The sequence below is a fragment of the Electrophorus electricus genome, chromosome 20, assembly GCF_013358815.1.
Source record: "Electrophorus electricus isolate fEleEle1 chromosome 20, fEleEle1.pri, whole genome shotgun sequence".
Taxonomy (NCBI): domain Eukaryota; kingdom Metazoa; phylum Chordata; class Actinopteri; order Gymnotiformes; family Gymnotidae; genus Electrophorus; species Electrophorus electricus.
In genome coordinates this window covers 14,220,758-14,240,487 of record NC_049554.1, presented here as the reverse complement: position 1 = coordinate 14,240,487, position 19,730 = coordinate 14,220,758, and the positions used below count along the sequence as shown (strand labels likewise).

The window sequence follows — 19,730 nt, the reverse complement described above, 5'->3', positions numbered from 1 at the left end:
AGACATGGGAATTGGAAGTGTGGTGAGGGTAGCTTAATGTTTACTCTCAAAAATGTATTAGATATATATCTAAAAATATTTATACATAATTTACAATGAAGCATATATAGAGCATCGGTGTTTTTTCAGTCTCTAGTGCCAGCTAAACCCTAAATTCGGAAGCACTGCAAAGTTAACTAAAAGCATTTCATTCTATTGGAGTGTAAAGTATATTAAAGCAACATGAATCAATGTCTTGAGGTTCTCTTCTGATGAAAATAAAATGCACACAACCTATCAAAATTATTCTCTCTATTTATTATAATGAAAAATACATATGGAGTACGTTTTCTGTTGGCATTTTAGTGATGCATTTATTTTCATGACACTCATAATCCACAGCAAAGGCAGGGAAGAAAAGCATTTAGCTTGTTGGTTGTCACAACAGAGTCTGTTCCCTATCATTTCTGCCAGAGCCACCATTCATGTCTTGCTTTGCAGCTGCTTTCCCAGATCTGCCTTCTACCCAAAAAAGTTGATGAAATGATATTCTCTTTATCCTGAAACATCACCTCTAAGGAATTAAGGAGGGATGACTGCCATCGTTTCAATACCAATTAGGATCTGTTGTGCAGAAGATATGCCACCTGAGCTGTCCCAATAAGCCAATTTGAGTCAAAACGTACCCCAAATGTGTATCTAATAGCTACCTTTGTATAACAGACACTTAAGGTTTGTCACAGTTCAGTAAACACTATGGACAAGTTACAGGTGCATTAGAAATATTATTTGGTGTGATGAAACCTGTTATGCAAAGGCTACACTGAAGTTTTTTCATACAGGGATAAAGTGTGTCAGGAGGGAACTCTGAGCTGAACATTGATCTTTGGTCTGGGATTAGGATGGATTAGCATTTGGAAACAAAGCCTTAAAGATTCATAAACTTAATATTTCACATCTAACTTAAAGTATGGGAACTCATCACTATGAATTCATCACTAGTTATAATATTAATAGGTATATGTTCCTATTTCACCAATTATCTTGCTTTCTTATTAACTGTGAATGAATGAAAAATAAAATGTGTTGTTATGCAGGCCTGAAACAAATAGATGACTTTACAAAAAAAAGTGAATGAGCCAAAGTACTTTAGAGGGCAACAGCATAATGGCTGTTGTTTTTCATTGCTTTGTTTGCAACACATAAAACTGCTTCACCAATAGCAAAATAAAAGCTCCATAAGAGCTAAATGTTATTCAAATGCTTCACTTCATCTCAACGAAGTGTAGACATAATACATAATTGCTGTGGAATACATATGGTCACCTCAAAGACCGCCAGCCCATCTCTGTTTAATCTGTGCATGGGAATCCAGTGGGCTTGACTAAAGCTCCATTCCATGATATTTAGACTTCACCCATAACATAGCGATCCCACTTTCAGGAAGGGAAAGCAGCTTAGATCTTTGTAAGCCAATAGAATCTTAATTGCACTCATCTTCTTCCTTTGCTTTTTTCCTTCCCAGTAATGCACTCCCATAGGCTTCATGGTAGCACAGATGCCGGCGCTGACCCTGTGGGCAGGAACCCTGAACTCCGCCTAGTGTCGTCTGCTTGGGTATAAAAGTGCACAGGAAAAACAAGGAGATCCATCAGTACAGTTTAGCCGTAGTGAGCAGAGAGGCCTGCAAACCAGAATAGGGAGGACCATCAAAAGTACAGGTCACAGCAGGTGGAGGGCTAACCAGGTAAGACAACAGATCACTGACCGAAAGTCCCTTAAAATTGCCTCAGGATGGCAGACCAATGGGGAGAAGCAATGTTTGCAGCCAGGCGGCGGGGCGATGACACAACTCGGGAATCAGTCTTCGTATACACTAACACCAATAACACCAAAGGTAAGACTGCTGTCTGGCACACACTAGTCTAGATGAAGGGCTGTCAACTCCAGTCGCATATTCCATCCAACTCATTGACATAGCACTGAGCCCTTAAAGAGTTAGATCAGGTTTGCTAGAGCAAGCAAAACTCGAAACTTTGCTGGGCGTTGGCTGGAGTTGAAAATCCCTGATCTAGAGCTAGCGATGGATCTATAGAGGGAGCTCACCTCATTCCTCAACTCTTCAGCCAATTAATGTGTGTTAAAGCAGGGAGATTGGTTCAGAGATGAGGTTGGGGTGGAGTTGAAGATCAGAGCTTCTGGTCTTAAATCACACAGCACCGTTACCTGATTTAACTGAAGGAAATGTGGCTGCTCAATCAATTTTGGTTAAAAAAAAAAAAAACTAATTTGTTTATTCTGTAGTTTGCATAGCTTCTTGAAAACTTGTCCGAAAATTTAACTGTATGTTTAGGACCCTTTGAGGGACCCAACTACCACATTGCCCCAAGATGGGTTTATCACGTTGCTACTCTGTGGATGTTCCTCGTGGTGGTTCTCTCAACCTTCACCAATGGCCTGGTGCTGGTGGCCACAGTCAAATTCAAGAAACTACGCCATCCTCTTAACTGGATCTTGGTCAACCTTGCTGTTGCCGATCTCGCAGAGACATTAATTGCCAGTACTATCAGTGTATGCAACCAGTTCTTTGGCTACTTCATCCTTGGACACCCGATGTGTGTTCTTGAGGGTTTCACGGTTGCTACGTGTGGTAAGTAGGTGCAGTCAAGGATATAAATAAGTGCTGAGAAAAACAGCAAATCCACCCCATGGAAATGCAGACTTTATCTGCCACACAAATGTTGTATAATGATTCCATGTACTCTAGTTTGAAACTCTCTCACTGATCAATTCCTCAGGTATCGCTGGTCTGTGGTGTCTGACTGTAATCTCGTTTGAGAGATGGGTGGTGGTATGCAAACCTTTTGGAAATATGAAGTTCGATAGTAAAATGGCTATTGCTGGAATTGTCTTCACGTGGGTCTGGTCTGCATTTTGGTGTGCTCCTCCTATTTTTGGTTGGAGCAGGTAAGATCAAGCCAACGTTGTGATCAAAATGGCATTCAACCGAGAACATTTAGCAATAGAACAGGAACTGGTGCTAGGAGGATACATAAAACGATCTCTATTATTTTTTGCTCTTTCAGGTATTGGCCTCATGGTCTGAAGACCTCCTGCGGACCTGATGTGTTCAGTGGGAATGAAGATCCTGGAGTCCAGTCTTATATGATCACGCTGATGGTCACCTGTTGCATCATCCCCCTGACCATCATCATCATCTGCTACGCCGCCGTGTGGTTCGCCATCCACACCGTATGCGTCCCCATGGTTTACGAGACCAAACCGTTCCTCGATTCACCATTCGCGTCAGATCTCGGGGAACACTGATGTATCTGTCTCCGACAGGTGGCAGCACAACAGAAAGAATCCGAATCGACACAAAAAGCTGAGAAGGAAGTGAGCAGGATGGTGGTCGTCATGATTGCTGCTTATGTTTTCTGCTGGGGACCCTACACCTTCTTCGTCTGCTTTGGAGTCGCCAACCCTGGCTATGCCTTCCATCCGCTGGCAGCGTCCATGCCTGCCTACTTTGCCAAAAGCGCCACCATCTACAACCCCATTATCTATGTCTTCATGAACCGACAGGTAGCAAACACATCACAACCTTCTCTCGCTAATCCCCAAGTGTCTGTGGTGCTTTGTAACATCCTGAGTTTTCACTGATTCGCCTCTTGTACATTATGACGCAGATGTTTGTTACATGTGTTCCGTTGCCTTGCAGTTCCGCTCATGCATTATGCAGCTTTTTGGAAAGAAGGTTGATGATGGTTCTGAGGTGTCTTCTACATCCAAGACAGAGGTCTCCTCCGTCGCACCTGCGTAAAACACCTCATCCCCCTTACAACAAAAGAATGTTGGACCTGTGGACATGCTCTTCCTGTTACTGAATGTTCTCCTTTAACATCCAGAATTGTTAAGGAAGTGGAATCCGATATTCTGTCAGTGTTTGGTAAGAAGAGTTCTGCATCATGTAACACTACATTTGCTGAAATGGTGTAAGAACTATCTGTAAAAATTATTTTTACATTGTATAATCTCTAAAAGAAAGAAGATCTTTGAAGCAAGCCATCATGACAAGTTGTTAATCCAACCATAATTCAAAAAAAAAAATTTGCTGTAAAAATTTATTTTTAATGCATTTATGTAATTAATATCTTAAAACATTTTATTTTAAGTAGATATGCAATTAAAAAAAACTTTTAAAAAATAAAATAGAAAACATACACTTTTTATGTTAAACTGTTTTGTGATTAAAATAAAATGTGCAGCAAAATGATACACTGAAGTGGGAGGTTTCATTGATTTATACACTTACTGACCCCTTAATGTCTTACTGACCCCTTAGCCATACGAGGCAATAGATATAATCTGAGATCAACCCCCAAATCTCGTTAAGTCAAAGTGATGCAAGATGGACCTGATGCAGGATACATGTAGGAGCTTCATTGGATTGAGTCCACACAACACACCCACAGAGACAGTCAGGGGGTGGAACACAGGGGCACACATCACAGTAGGTAAATTCAGAGACCGGAAAAGCAGGTTGAACATTAGCCAGCTCACACACTCACACAGAAACCACAAACCACAACAACGTGTAAGTAAAAGGAACTGGCATTTATACACTGACCTAATGGGAGTAAAATTAAATACAGGTGTGGACCATGAAGCTCTAAGACAAGAACATGGGCAGAGCTGGGACAGGAAATGTACATCAGAATGCTGGGATGCCTTGACACAAGCCATTTAAGACAAAAATGTCAGCATACCTTAAAAATAATCTTAACCTTTTATGTGTAACCTTTTATGTGTAAAACTTAATCTATGAATTAAAATGTCAGAATTGATTGATTAAAGAGTGAAAATCCATTAAATGTTTGCACATAAACTTATTTTGTCACTTGTGTCTTAAATGCATGTACTAAAACCCACATTACACAGGATTTAGAGGTTTAAGGTTACTTACAGCTACTGACAGGCCCTTGATGAGAGCAGCCAATCAAATGAGACTTCCCTTGTGCTCCTGATGCAAGATGAGTCCTGATACTAAAAGCACTTCTTAACTAAGGAAGATTAACCTGAAACTAAAGCACTGGTTTCTACTTCACCTAGGATGTGTATACTTGGATAAAAGTCTACTGAGTGTCTTGAAATGTGGGACATCGCTGGGAGATTTGTGGGAACTAATGACACTGTTGAGGGTCTCCCCTCCCATCCTAGTCTGGTCTTAACTCAGTAGATAAAGGTTAATCTTTATGAAGGGCTGATATAAATTGCCCCCCACCTGTAAATGTAGTGGCTGCAAACTCCATCAGTAAGGGCAGCAGAGAGACTAACCATACACAGAACAGAGAAAGAGCCCAACAGGTAATGGCGTCTAGCTCAGCCCATTGCTAAGTAGACTTTTTCATATTTACGTGGGTTTTAAAATGTGCTGGAAAGAAATGCATTGTAATACCAATTACAGCTCCAATTGTTTATTTTGGATAGATTATCTTTTTTTTTTTTTAATAGTAGGGGTGTGGGGAAATGCCATCTTTGTTGCTAGGAGGCATGTGATGACACAACATTAGACTTACATCTAACAATAGCAGCACCACAAAAAAAACCCAAAAAAAACCAAACCAAAACTAACCACCCAGAAACACAGACCTCATTAACCGCAGGTTTTGATCTTAGGGAACTAAAAACTCTCAGTATAGGACATAATTAATTCCATCATGTTGTACTTCCAGTGGGTTTTTTTGGGGGGGGGGGGTTGCTTGTTTTGTTTTTACATGTGAGATATGTAGAATGAACTTTATCATGTTTAGAGAGAACTGTGAAGTATGAAGCAAGTCAACATGACAAGACCAGTTGCTATTATTTTTAAAAGGTTGTGGTGATGAAAATGAATGTGCTACATAATATACTAAAGTGGAAGGTTTGTTTCTTTCCATTGCAGGTAATCTTGGATAATTTTAACATTTGGGATTAAACCCACAATCACAAAATAAATCTCTTCAGACTTTGCGATATCCCTAACTGTTTTATTATATTGTCTCTTTTGAAGGGTGTTGTAATCTTTAAAAATATGAAATTAACTAGTACAAATCAAAAACTCTGGTCACTAGACTTCTAGCACCCATATTATACAAGATTTGTTTTACAAAAATTATATTCCACTTGTCATATCAGTGTATTCAAGCAGGCCGCTAACGCATTGCTTGAAATTCTCCTTCTGAAGAGGAGAGAGGAAGGTATTGATTAAGTGTGTGTTTAAGTGTCACAGAGGGAGACATTTACAATCACATATAATACACTTAAACCCATATATAAAACAAATAAGCTTGCTTTTTTCGCAGACTTTTATGTTGGAATTATGTCTTTGCTTGTTGGTTGGCGTTTTCACTGTTCTTCTGTTTCGTACACGCGTGTGGACATGTCCAAAGCAAGTGAGTAAACTACTATTATAGTTGTTTTTTTGTCTGCTGTAATTTGACGTCAGTTTTTGACATAATAGAAAGACGATATAAAGTCAGTTATTTTCTTGTTTTCTTGTTTCAGAACAAAAGCGAGCGAAACGACTGGGTTTTTGTGGCAAGAAGGTGCGTAGCTCTTATCGCTAATGCTGCTAGCCTCGGACTAAATAGACGAGTGGACTTTCCTTACATTATTCTGCTGCTTTTTTGGTTGCTTTTCAACATTAGACGCTGAAGCCTAGCCATTACACTAAGATAAGATGAAGCTCACTTAGTTCGCGTCTGTGACAACGGAACCCAGGATCATGATTAAAAGCGGTGTTCTGAATGGTGGTTGCCCACTGTGTGTCTCCATAAAGGTTAAAGACGGGCAACAGACCAACGTGCAAGGAGGAAGGAAAGATCCGGGTTTACCCAATGTCCGTGCCTTTAAAGAGCACAGCCAGAAACAGGCTGAACTCAGAAAACAGAGGGTAGGCTGCAAAGTCACAGAATCTGGATGAAATGGGATGCTCTGTCACATTGTAGTCACGTATATAGGTCGCCATAATGGGATTGCAAGCTTATTTGGTTTTTGGGTACTTTTAAATGACAAACTGTATATAAGATGTGTAGCCTGTGTTGTGAACTCTGCAGCTTGAAGAGCAACAGGAGCGGCAACGTGTGTCCCGACAGAGGGATCTCATGAAGAGGAGAAGTCTTGATAGCTTCCAGAAAGACATCCAGCAGCGCCAGAAAGAGTTTGAACAAAGGGTTGGTGTCCAGCATGCACCTTTTATACTCTTGAAACTTCTCAGCATAGGATACATAGTCCCATCATTCGTTTACCCTAATCCACCCATGGATTATGGCAAAAATGATTTCAGTCAGAATTATTGACATTTAAATGAAACAATTGCAGATCCATGACAAAAAGTGCAGAAGGTTGTTTTTGTTTTGTTTTTTAAAGAGGGCAGCCAGAAAGATCTTTGCAAACAGCATGTAACTTCTGATGTAGCTCTGGCAGCTGTAATGACCAAAATAAGGTTCTAACTCCAGTCATTTCCCATGGAGCGACACTATTGTCTTCACTCGAATGTGTGCAATCTCAATTCCTCTATGTGTGTGTGTGTGTACGCAGGAAATGGAAATGCAAAATTTGGAGAAGCATGTCAATTTTGAAAATGAGAATTCAAGGAAAGCATACTACAGAGAATTTAAAAAAGTAAGTGGCAACTACATGTTTGTGTGTTGCCCAGGTGTAAGGAGCTCACCTTACTTCATGTGCTTCTGAGTCCATATTTAGCTGTATTTGAGACAGTTTTGTTTTCTTGTCTGAGTAGGTGATTGAAGCTGCAGACGTTATTTTGGAGGTTTTGGATGCTAGAGACCCTTTAGGCTGTCGGTGTCCACAGGTTGAGCAGGCCGTAGTCCAGAGTGGAACGAACAAGAAAATTATTCTTGTTCTTAACAAAATTGGTAAGCTGTAACTAGAGGGAGGTAAGGCATGTTCCAGGTTAAACAATGAACGTTTACTTGCCATAAACATTCCTTTTACTATGAATCTTGATACTCGTTTCATAAGACAACTGCAGTTTGGATTGTTGTTAGATCCTTTGGATTTATATTTTTCCAAGACTTGGTGTCTAAGGACATTGTGGAGAAATGGATCAAGTACCTTCGCAATGAATTCCCCACTGTAGCCTTCAAAGCTTCTACCCAACAGCAGAACAGGAACTTGGTAAGTACGCTCTTGTGGGGGCATGACTGAAGAAGCCAGTAGGGATATGACTGAACCGCTAAATTAAACAGCACAGAGGCTTTCGAGTGGCACAGATGACTTGAGAAATTGCAGCTCTTTGGGCCTTTTCGCAGTATTGTTTGCACCAGCAAACGTCTGGGTCTCCTTTACATAGAAACGCAGCCACGTGCCTGTGGTCCAAGCCACTCCCGAGCTACTGGGCAGCAGTGCGTGTGTGGGGGCCGACTGCCTCATGAAGCTGCTAGGAAACTACTGCCGTAACCAGGACATCAAGACTGCCATATCGGTCGGCGTGGTCGGTGAGGGCCACATCCTGTCTTATATAGTCCTTGATGTCCGTTTGGTTAATTCAGTAAAGTCAGGCTGGCAGTTTAGTGGTAGGATTGGTGTTAATTGTCTTGCATTGTTTTAGGGTTCCCTAATGTTGGAAAAAGCAGTTTGATTAACAGTTTGAAGCGGACACGAGCGTGCAGTGTAGGAGCTACCCCTGGTGTAACAAAGTAAGGAAACCTTGACTGGTGGTAGTTGTTAGTATTGTATTTAATTTTCATATTTAGTAGTTTTGTTTAATTCAGGTTTTTGTTTTCAGGTGTCTCCAAGAGGTTCATTTAGACAAACACATCAAACTTTTGGATTGTCCTGGTATTGTCATGGCAACATCAACCAGCGATGCTGCTATGATCCTTCGGAACTGTATAAAGATTGACCAACTAGTTGACCCAGTCCCAGCTGTTGAAGCCATCTTAAAACGCTGCAGTAAAAAACAGGTAGCTACATATATTTTATGAAACCTAAAGCGTTTCTAATATTATTAGCGTTATGATTCATTGAAGGGAATAGTATCAAGTTAATTTTACTCTCTAAATTATTTTGATGAAGATTTAAACGGTGAAGCAGCACTGTTTCAGTAACTCTCGCTGATCTCTCCCACACACAGCAAAAATCAGTATGTTGCAAACCCATGTACAAAAGTAGACCAATATTTTAAAAATCTAAAGAAAGCCTATCGCAGGCATAGTGATTGAGTCCTTGCTGCTGTCTGCTGTTAATTCTGCCATCGCTAGATCATGGAGCATTACGGCGTTCCAGATTTCCACACTGCTCTTGAGTTCCTGGCCCTACTTGCCCGTCGCCAGGGCAAACTCAAGAAAGGGGGACTGCCTGACGGCAACAAGGCTGCCAAGAGTGTCCTCATGGACTGGACAGGGTGGGTTTACGAGGACGTTGATATCCGCAAGCTGTTGTTCTCTCCTGGCATTTCCAAAGAGATGGTGTGAAAACTGAAGCAGAATCTTCTGGAAGGGGAAGCCTTATGCTTTGGCTCAGAAACCGTACCTGCGTCTATGCCCTCTCTACATCAGTTGTATGTAAATAGTAGCTGGTGTGATTGGGGTGAGCTTCATGCTGAGTTTGTGTACCCCATGGCTCCTGTCGGCTTTTGTGCCCTAAACTGAGATTTTGTTTAAATAGTTTTACTTTTTTTTTGTTTTGTTTTGTTTTGTTTGGTAGACACATCACGGTGAAACCAGTTCTGTACCAGAGCAGTTAAGGATTCCAGGAGCTTCAGTTTATCTGTAGAAATGCTGAACTGGTTTCATTTTACTGATGAATGAGGAGTCGTGAAGCCAAGCTGCAGCTGAAGTGTTTTCCTCTGTTTGCTTCCAGAGGGCGCATCAGCTACTTCACACACCCTCCAGAAACACACACACTCCCCACACACGTCAGTGCCGAGATCATGGCCGAGATGGGCAAAGAGTTTGACTGGGAGGAACTGGAGAAGGGCAACCAGGAGACATTAGCTGGTATAACATCCACGTTCAGTGTTTTGTTTGTTTGTTTGTTTTTGTTTGTTTGTTTAAGTCTCATAATGCACAGAATGAAGGTTTGAAATGTTCGAACAAATTGTGAGTCCATCCAATACATTTCACCTTTTGTTTGTTTCAGAATGTAACTCGGCAGATATCGAGATAGGCTTCTGCATGGCTGCGTCAGGAATGACCCAGGCAGATCAGGAAGAGCCAAAAGAGCTAGACATGGAAGAGTTCTCCCAGGGGACAGATTTCCAAGACACGGCAGAGGCTATGGATGCAGAAGAAGATACTGAGGTACGGCAGTGTATGGTTTATCCAATCGTTACGTGAGTTTCTGAATGCAAATATTTATGCTTTCTTTAATCAAGATTGAGCCACTGGATTTATATCCTATTAGAAGGTGTAGGTAAAGCTGAAGTCTGCCTCACATTTTTTCATCCGTGCCTTCTTTTAAGTTTGGACCCATGACTGTAGAGCTCAAGACAGCAAAAGCAAAACCCAGCAGTGAAGCCGAGATGCTCGCTCCAAAGCCGGTGGATTTGCGCGACATCCTGACAGTTGACCCACTGCAACAAGGCCAGGCTCTTCTGGCTGCCAACAAGAAACGAAAGAAGCAGCAAAAGCGAGCAGGTACCACGCAAGACATAATGATTTAATGTAATTATATTTTACCACTCAAGACTTAATGACTTTCTGTATAGCACACACAAAGTGGACTAACTGGTTTTCTAAAAGCTACTTAACTGACATGATGGCTAACAATTAATCTGAATGCAAGCAACCCATAAAGGTTTTAATGTTGTTGGAAACATCCAGCAGCTCAAGGTTTGTTGCTTGTTTCCATCTACTTTTTCCACAGACAAACTTGCCACCAAACTCTCTGATTCCCTCACATCAGCCATGAATTTTGCCTTTTTGGATAGCTGAAATTAGGAGAAATGAAGCTGGAGTTGTCTTTGCATTCTGTGCTAATTAGACATATCTTATGCATGTATATTTAAATAGCGCACATTGTGTTAAATGCCAATAAAAACCTATTACTGATTGCTGCACAGTTACTACACGAGCCCAAGGGGAAAAACCAATATAAACAAAGTGTGTGTGTGCGCGCGGGCGCGCGATGATTAAAAATAACTAGTGGTTCCTAGTTGGGGTTTTCCCAACTGCGCACCTTGCGTTGTGTTTCTGTCAGGTGCGTGTTTCTTTTTATAGACGTTTCTAGGTCGCGTAACTCACGCTGGCGCAATAATTGAAACCACAGTGCCACACGAGTGTGAAATCCTACTAACTAGCTAGGGTATAACCGGCGTGAGCCCAGGGCCGACAACCTTAGTCAACTCGGTCAACACTAGGAAACCGATGGTTAGGCGGCTCGGCTAACGTCCCCTCTTACCTTTCCAAAGAAGCTGGATAACACGGCATCGACGAGAAAGGTCAAGGTAAGACCAGTTTAAACGTGTAATTAAGACACGAAGTCGTTCATTTCTGTGATTTCAAAGTGTGAGTGCAGCAAAAACACGGTGACATGGAGCAGGTTGGTGACTAGCGTTGGCCAGCTGTATTAGCGAACCTAGCTACTTAACTGAGCCAAGTGACTTATTAATATTAATGATAGAAATGACACACGTTTGACGCAATTAAATCGCAAACAAATGATAGTACATCGCTTTTGGTAGCTAATACTAGTGGTCAACTAGCGAAAAGGTCAGTTAGCCTAGCTAGCTAACTTCCCTATGTTAACTGAGTTCGCTAGCAGAACTTCTCTTCTGTCTATGTTTACCAGACCACTTAATCTGTTAGTTGGGAGTTAAAATATTTCAGCGTAAAGTTAACGTTGTGGACATGCATGTTGGTTATTAGTTTGTCTGAGTCCAAGTCCTTGGAAATTAACTTCATGTTCGCACTTTCCCCAGGCTGTCATCGGAAACTAGCTGGCGTTGGTTAGCTTAGCTATCTGGCATTGGTGACATGAAACAGTTGTTTGGTCTGAGGCAGATGTCCGTTTATTAAGCAGTAAAACCTTGGTGAAAGATGTGCACTTTATTTTCCAACGGAATGCTTTACTTGCTGCCGGCTAGTTATTTACTAGCTATCTAGTAGCTAATATTAGCTAAGGTTATCCTACTTCTGTTTTTGGGGGGCCAAGCCGTAAAAGTAGGTAGCTAGCGAGATCAGGGGTGTGTGTGTGTAGTTATGTATGTAAACAGGTGAGTAACTGCAGTGTACGGCAGTAAAACGTAGCTAGCTAACTAGAGATAGACCTGTAAATTCATCTGGAAACCTTGTGTAATTCAAGTTTGGTTTGTCACGTACATAGTCATACACGGTATAACTCGTAGTGAAATGGTTGATTCACTGCAATTTTAGCAGTCTGCTAAAATTGCAGTGTTACACAAGGTTTCCAGATGAGACAGATATCTATATCTATCTAGATAGATATATGTGTGTGTGTGTGTGTAGATAGATAGATAGAGGGTGCGTGTAAAAAGTTAGTGTTAGACTGACTACGCTACTTCCTTTTGTCTAGAGGCTATTGAATTTCACTTTGCACGCATCAGTCTGAGTTTAGTGACAGCCAAATTGTATGGCCTTTCTCCTTAACCCTTTAGTGATAGAAATTGTCCATAAAGTTGTGTTCCGTTACTCTTAGAAATCTCTAGATATGTCCGTTTTCCAATACATTACAAACTAGCTAGTTAATAGCACTATTAGTACTTTTTGTGACTGCACATTTCTGTTTTCAGTGTGTTCATATTGTTTCAGAGGTGTTTGTATACAGCTTTTGTTTTTTAAAATAAGCCAATCCTTGACCTTCATGAACAACTTGGTGAAGATGGCAACTGTGATTGCATTTTTCAGTGGATCATGAAAATGACAGTGTCTCCACCTAAACTGTACAGCATGCAAATACCTGATTGGGAACATTTGAAACCCCCCCCCCCCCCCCCCCCAGTGGATTCAGTAACAGCCGGTCCCTTCCCTCGTTAACATAACATTCCTTTGCACTGGGGGGGGGGGACACACACACTGAACTGACAGCATGTTGTTCATTTTGTCTCTTCCTTGGTCTCTCTAGCAGGTCCTCACCTATTTGTTTAACGTGTCATCGTGGTGGGCGGAGAGATGACATCACGTGTGTTGCTGCGGCAACAGCTGATGCGGGAGCAGGCCCAGGAGCAGGAGCGGCGGGAGGCCCAGCAGCAGGCATCTGCTGCTCACCTCCGCCCCCCAGACACCACGCCTGCCATCTCGGTCACCGTCCCTGCCACCGGTACTCGCCCTCCCCCAGCACAGGTTCCTGTGGAGGTGCTGAAGGTTGGTTTCCTTTTGCGGGTTTATCACATGTCTCCATTGTGGTTGGTCTGCCCGTTTTGTGTGCCAGAGTATTGATGGTAATTTTAAATAATGTTTTGTGTACTCATATTTACTTTTAACTTCCCTTTCCTGTAGGTGCAGACTACCCTGGAAAACCCAACCAAGTACCATATTCAGCAGGCTCAGCGCCAGCAAGTGAAGCAGTACCTCTCCACCACCCTGGGCACCAAAGCCGCCACTCAGACCCTTAACGTCTCACCGTTGCCACAGTCCAGTTCTGCCCCAGAAGTGGCACCCTCTGCCAGCAGTGCCCCAAACAGCCCCATGGCACTTCTCAACCTGGGATCCAACAAAGAGGAGGTACCACATTCCTGTAGTGGACGCCCTGGGCGCCGCACAGCTGTATGTTTTGCCCTGGTCCTACATACCTGATTCGACTTGTGAAGTAGTTATCATAGCTTTTATGAGCTCAGTCAGGTATGCGAGTCAGGGAATAGGGTGGGAGGACCCCACTGCATGGTGTCCCTGGTAGAACACTGACATTCAGTGCTTTCCAGATGCCTCCAAGACACTGAATGCTGTTTGAATGTTTATTCTTATGATCCGCAGAGCCTATATTACCCTAATTGCCAGTTGTTAATAATGTAGTGGGTATCAGTGAAGCTACATTGCCCATCTTGCTGGCATTATGTACTGTAATGTATCACAAAGGGACCCTAATCATCCCTGCCTTCAGATGGCACACAAATCCTGCTTCTGAGCGCTCTCCGTTTTGAAGACACTGCACTATAGCTGAGAGCAGGACCCATACAGCAGGGCCAGGACACTGCAGTCCACCGTTCATGTTCTCCGAATAACCTCTTTCTCTTATTCCAGTTTTTAATCCGTCATGTGTGATTATTTTTTATTTATTTATTTATTTTGTTTCCTCTTTTTGGAATCTTTCCTCAGATTGATGATGTAATTGATGACATCATTAGCCTTGAATCCAGCTTCAATGATGACATCATGTCACTGATAGACTCCGGATTACAACTTCCAAATACAGTAAGTTGTTTGATATCAAGCATTAATTTGAATATTCTTGTCACATATGATTCATTCATCATATTTTTTTTAACATGACGGCAATGTAAGATCTTTTTCAAGTTGACATGATATTCACCGATGGGTCACAGAGTTGGAACAAAGTTTGTGAATAAACTTTGTGGGCTTGGCAATAGCAGCTGAATATATGGAAAATGGGGAAATATTTGTTTGTTTCACTTCAGGGTTTTAGACACTGTGCAGTTATCAGCTTGAGTTTGCAGGGGAAAAAAACAAAAAGGAAAGCAAGCATAGATTTAAAGAAGTTGGTAGAAAAATCTTTGAGTAAATTTGGTGCGCTCACAATGTACAAGGCATCTAGAGCTAACTGGGGAACTGTTCTAGAGAACCAGGAAGTGATGAGAAATGAACATTTCTGCTTGGGGGTGGGGGGACCCTTCTTTTTTTAGTTAGATTTGCCTTATCTTTAGAAACCTGTAGTAGTAATTTTGCTTGGAGGTCTGTTGAGGATATGTTTGGTTATTGAATGGATGTTGTGGGCCTGTTGTATTTTAATGCCTGCAAACAGCAACTGTAGCAAACTGGCACAGACAAAAATATTCAGCATATTTTATCTTGGTGTACTTTAAAACTAGGGCTCGCCCGATTAATAATGTGGCAGTTAAGATCAGTATTCAGGTTACATGGATTTACTGGCATCAGTAGCACAGTTAGTGTCTATAAATGTTATATAAGAAGGGCACATTCAGGAATGTGATGCTATATTGAACAGCTGCCAAACATGCTGTCAAGTGCTATGGGGTGCTGATAACTTCCTACATGAACAGAGAGCTTTGCCTGACCATGACATGAAGTTATGGAGGCTGTGGGTCTCATCGAGCCCGCAGCTGTTTATAAGGTTATATATCCTCAGGTTATCGGAAAGTGGATTGACTTATATTTATGTCATGTAAGATTTGTGCTATTTGGGGGGGAGGAGGAAAAAAAGCCAATTGTAAAATCCAGATCATATTTGATATGACAGTCATGCCAGTCAGTAATGCATAGTTTAAGTAAAACTGCTGGGAGTTCATCATTTCCAACCACACAGAAATTATATTGATATAACATTTTAGTCCTTTAAAATCATGTTCAATAATAGTGACAATTTTCAGCACTATTAAATTGAAGAAGACAATATTTCGAATCAACACGTGTAGTACTCGGTTTGAATTGGTTATTAATAAACCATTATCTAGTAGCACAAGCTGCTAGAAATTCTTTTTCCTGTGGAGTTGAGAATTTTGTTTTTAAGTTTTATATGAATGTTCATGGTAAGAGATTCTGTTGTACTAAAGTGCAACAGTTGTCATCTCTGTACTGGGTTGCCCACACTTGAATTTTGTCTTTATTGACAACACTAATTACATCCCCTAAATGGTGCCACTGAAACTTCATTTCACACTCACTTTTAAAAAAACATTTTTGCCCCTTTTGTGCAAAGTAAATTTTTGGCTGTGGTAATAAATTATTCACTACGGCTGTGATGGATAAAGGTTAGTATACAGCTGGACTTAGTTTGGAGTTAGTTTGAGTGCAGCGGCGGCTCATGGACGGCCAACTAGCGTCGTGCGCATTGTGCTTGGCATGTCTTTAACCTTGAACAAACGGTGAACCCACACACAAGTGTTGTTGCCTGAATAATCTCCTGCCCCTCCAACCCATCAGTTGGGTCTGTGCACCGCACTAATGAGACAGGTGGTAAATGCTGTCTCCCTCTCAGTAGCAAATGCACTCTCACTCTCAGAGGAAGAAGTACTAAACTGAAGGTCAGTTGAGCCTTATGTAAGAAGGTCCCGTATTGGGGTCTACATTATCTGAAATGCCATACTTGGGATTAGTGAGATTTGTAATGCTGTAATTTGTAGAGTTTTGTATGAGTAGTAAAATCTCATTTGTCACTGAATGATTGGTGCTTACCACCCCTGATCTGTGTATGTTCTGAGAGTGGCTTGTTTTAAGCAGCACTCAGATACCTGGACTGTTAGCCAGCCCCTCTGCGGGCCCATACGATAGCCCCGTTGTTTTCTGTGGATTTAGATGTTTGCTGTTCTGTTGCTCCAGCTGCCAGGCAACCTGCTGGAAGTCTACAACAGTCCCGGCATAACAACCCCTGCTGTCACTGTTAGCAATTCCTGCCCTGCAGATCTGCCCAAGATCAAAACAGAATTATCCGGTAATAACCCTTAATACTCAACTTGCGACTGTCAGAATATTCTGATTTGATGTCAGACATCTGAGCTGTGTTCTGTTTGGCATGCTAAATAGCCCAATGTATTATGCATAAAGTCATCTTTATTACATGTTGTGTAATTGGCAGTCAATTTACAAATGTTTTGTTTTTGTTTGTTTTAGATGCCGAAACCAAGGCTGTCCTGAAGGAGAGGCAGAAGAAAGACAACCATAACCTCAGTGAGCACATCTCCTTCCTCCCCACCTTGAAGTGTCCACTTGTGTGTCTTTTGTGGGTTTCTCTTTGTGGGCTTTAATTATTGTGATGTCCCTCTATGCAGTTGAAAGAAGGAGAAGGTTTAACATAAATGACAGGATAAAGGAACTGGGAGCACTTATTCCCAAGTCCAATGACCCGTGAGTTTTACCTTTTACTTTTCACATGTTTATTTGTTTAAGATTCATTAATGCATTTTAAAAAAAAGCTAATGTTGATGATGATTTAAAAAAATAATAATATATATATATATATATATATATATATATATATATATATATATATATATATAAAAATACTGTGTATGTGTTGGCAGGGAGACACGCTGGAATAAGGGCACCATTCTGAAGGCATCTGTGGACTACATACGCAAACTGCAGAAAGAGCAGCAGAGAGCCAAAGACATGGAGCAGAAACAGAAGAAACTGGAGCACGCCAACCACACCCTCCTGATGCGCATTCAGGTGCTCCTCTACCTCCTCAGATGGCCAGCGGGGCGGGGCCAAGTCCCAGCATAGGAAACGGGACGTTCGGGTGGAGCTCAGTCTTGCTGAACTCGTAAGCTCTGTAGGGCTGTGGGTAAGCTGGATCCTGAGGCAATGTGGACCACATGATCTAACAGGGTGTCGCAGCAGAACACAGCTGAGCACGGCTCGACAAGTGATGGGCTTCGTTACACGTCTGCTGTGATGGTTTATTGAAATTAATAATATTAATGCCATATTGCTCAGAATAATAATATATAAAAACATATTTCTATAATAATGGTGATGCTAATAATGATGCTAATGGGTGGTGGGTGTGTGTAGGAGTTAGAGATGCAGGCCCGGCTCCATGGTCTCTCCACGCCCATGTCGCCAGGCCTCGGTTCAGACAACGCCTTCCTTCAGCAGCAGACACTGGCCAGCCAGACCCTGCCGAGCGCCCCCACGCATCTCCATGGCCGTGCCACCCTGAGCTTGGATGGGGCTCTGGGACAGACCGTCCCTTCCACCTTCCTGTCCCCACCAGCCTCAGGCTCTCCCTCTGGAACTGGCGTGGAAGGCCCTCTGGACCTGGGCACGTTGACCTTCAGCGAGTTGGACGACCCTGGTGCCTCTGCCATGTACACGGACGTTATCCTGGGCGACATGCTCATGGAGGAGGGCTGCACGCTATCCCTCACAAGGCTGGCCGACCCGGTCCTGTCCTCAGCCTCTCCGGAGGCCTCGAAGGCCAGTAGCTGCCGGAGCAGCTTAAGCATGGAGGAGGACTTGTGACAGGGTGACGTGGTGGGGGCGTAGTCAGGACTTTGGAGGTTGAATGTGGAGCTCGCCCCAGTTTTCAGCAGCAAATGCTGACTTGTTCTCCCTTGGTGTCTAGTGAAATGCAAACTGATACTTGTTCTTTCAACTTGTGAGCAGTTATGTGGTTACTCGCCGCAAAATTAACTCTAAGCAGTCAGGTATTGCAGCCATTTTTATGAATTGTTTAAAGAACTTTAAAAAAATGCCTCTGCTAAAATTGGCGTATATTTATTTGATTTGTAGACAATATTGAGAGCAGTTAAATGTATGTAAGTATTGACATCTCCCCTATATTCAAAATGTGTGCGTGCGTGTTTTAGATGATTGGACTGGGAAATGAGAAGTGGATCACTCCAAGAGTTCAGTTGTTGTTTATACCAAAGGGAGTTTTTGCAGCTAAATATTGTTCTAGTGACCGATGCAGAGTGATCCAGTAATGCAAAGCTAATAATGATTAAGCTTTTATGAGAAATAGATTAAATGCTAATTTAGGTCAGATGCTTGTTTGTTCAGAAAGTTCAGCATATCCCATCATTAGTACAGTTTAAATAATTCTCTCAGTGGACTTGGAACTCCCGTGAACGGTTACATTATCATGTTCTTGTTAGCTTACAGGGAAATATATGCACAATAGCCTGTTTCCAACTTCATAAAACAGATTCTTCATTCTATGCATTGCAGCGATTTTCTAATTAAAGTCTGATTTCTCATGCATCACAGACAGCTTTTTCCGTTGTGTCTGCTTTAGAACCTACCTCTGGCTAGAGTGCTTGTACCAGCAGTCAGTAGGAATAATTCAGTCTTTGAGACTTTATTGGGATGAATACTGACCGTTTGAGGCAAGCTGTTCCTCTCTGGACACCCAGCAGTAAGCCATACCCATGCTTGTGCCTTTTAGTCATGATCAGGAATATCATTGGCTACATTTATGGATAAACAAACAGAAAACGTACATTTATGGGGGGAAAAAAGTACAAAAGTGTATGTGTACTTTGTACAGATAGTTACATTTATGATTGTAGAATGTTTATAATGTTTGTAAAATGGATTTGATCTGCATAGACTTGAACCCTGTGATATTAATTTCATTTTTGTATTTTCTAATGTCTGAGGCACAGAATGGGAGTAGCTCTTGCACTGCCCAGCAGGAAGTTGTGTTTTCTAGCAGTAGCACTGTATGCTTGTATAGCTCGGACTGGTTTTCTCACTACTCCAGTTAACATCTCCCCAGGCGGTGCGCCTCTTTGGTTAACTTCTAATCAATGCAATCTGTACATTTGTGTTGCAAATTGCAGCTCACTATACAATAGAGGCGTGACGTGCCCTGCATCGCCATGGCTTCTAGAAACGTTGATTATGATCATAACAGTAATATATTGAAATTATGCTTTGCTGCAGTGTAAACCTGTCTTGTATTGGAGAAATGAAAGGGATTTTTTTTTTTTGTATTCTTTGATTATTTAGAATGTGTATTTTACACATTTTAAATTTAGAAAGGAGTATATTTTAAAACTTGTTTTTGGTGGGTTGGGACCGACAAAGTAATACTATAGATTACAATAAAAATGATTTGTTTTTACCATTTGTGTTTGATTCTAGCTA

General features: G+C 41.7%; 3 protein-coding genes across 4 annotated transcripts; all 3 read left to right on the top strand.

Moving 5' to 3' along the window:
* Positions 1 to 1,773: 1,773 nt before the first annotated feature.
* Positions 1,774 to 4,030, top strand: LOC113586567 (red-sensitive opsin). Its single transcript, XM_027024774.2, has 6 exons — positions 1,774 to 1,876; positions 2,333 to 2,629; positions 2,778 to 2,946; positions 3,066 to 3,231; positions 3,325 to 3,564; positions 3,701 to 4,030. Exons 1-6 carry the CDS (start codon positions 1,774 to 1,776, stop codon positions 3,800 to 3,802), a joined length of 1,077 nt encoding a protein of 358 aa, XP_026880575.1. The 3' UTR covers positions 3,803 to 4,030.
* Positions 4,031 to 6,342: 2,312 nt separating this feature from the next.
* gnl3l (guanine nucleotide binding protein-like 3 (nucleolar)-like) lies at positions 6,343 to 11,036 on the top strand. The gene is made up of 15 exons (XM_027024740.2): positions 6,343 to 6,413; positions 6,526 to 6,566; positions 6,800 to 6,913; positions 7,077 to 7,193; positions 7,561 to 7,644; positions 7,763 to 7,898; positions 8,057 to 8,160; positions 8,336 to 8,480; positions 8,594 to 8,681; positions 8,771 to 8,948; positions 9,246 to 9,388; positions 9,847 to 9,983; positions 10,126 to 10,286; positions 10,448 to 10,622; positions 10,852 to 11,036. Exons 1-15 carry the CDS (start codon positions 6,401 to 6,403, stop codon positions 10,917 to 10,919), a joined length of 1,704 nt encoding a protein of 567 aa, XP_026880541.2. The 5' UTR covers positions 6,343 to 6,400; the 3' UTR covers positions 10,920 to 11,036.
* Positions 11,037 to 11,094: 58 nt separating this feature from the next.
* tfe3b (transcription factor binding to IGHM enhancer 3b) lies at positions 11,095 to 19,707 on the top strand. Of its 2 annotated transcripts, none has more exons than XM_027024761.2 (9): positions 11,095 to 11,431; positions 13,072 to 13,307; positions 13,443 to 13,667; positions 14,259 to 14,354; positions 16,458 to 16,569; positions 16,749 to 16,805; positions 16,907 to 16,982; positions 17,159 to 17,306; positions 17,652 to 19,707. In XM_027024761.2, the coding sequence occupies exons 2-9, from the start codon at positions 13,116 to 13,118 to the stop codon at positions 18,099 to 18,101; spliced, it is 1,356 nt and encodes a 451-aa protein (XP_026880562.2). In that variant the 5' UTR covers positions 11,095 to 11,431; positions 13,072 to 13,115; the 3' UTR covers positions 18,102 to 19,707. The 2 variants fall into 2 exon arrangements, with proteins under 2 accessions (XP_026880562.2, XP_026880553.2); XM_027024752.2 differs by having other exon boundaries at positions 13,069 to 13,307.
* The last annotated feature ends 23 nt before the right edge of the window (positions 19,708 to 19,730 follow it).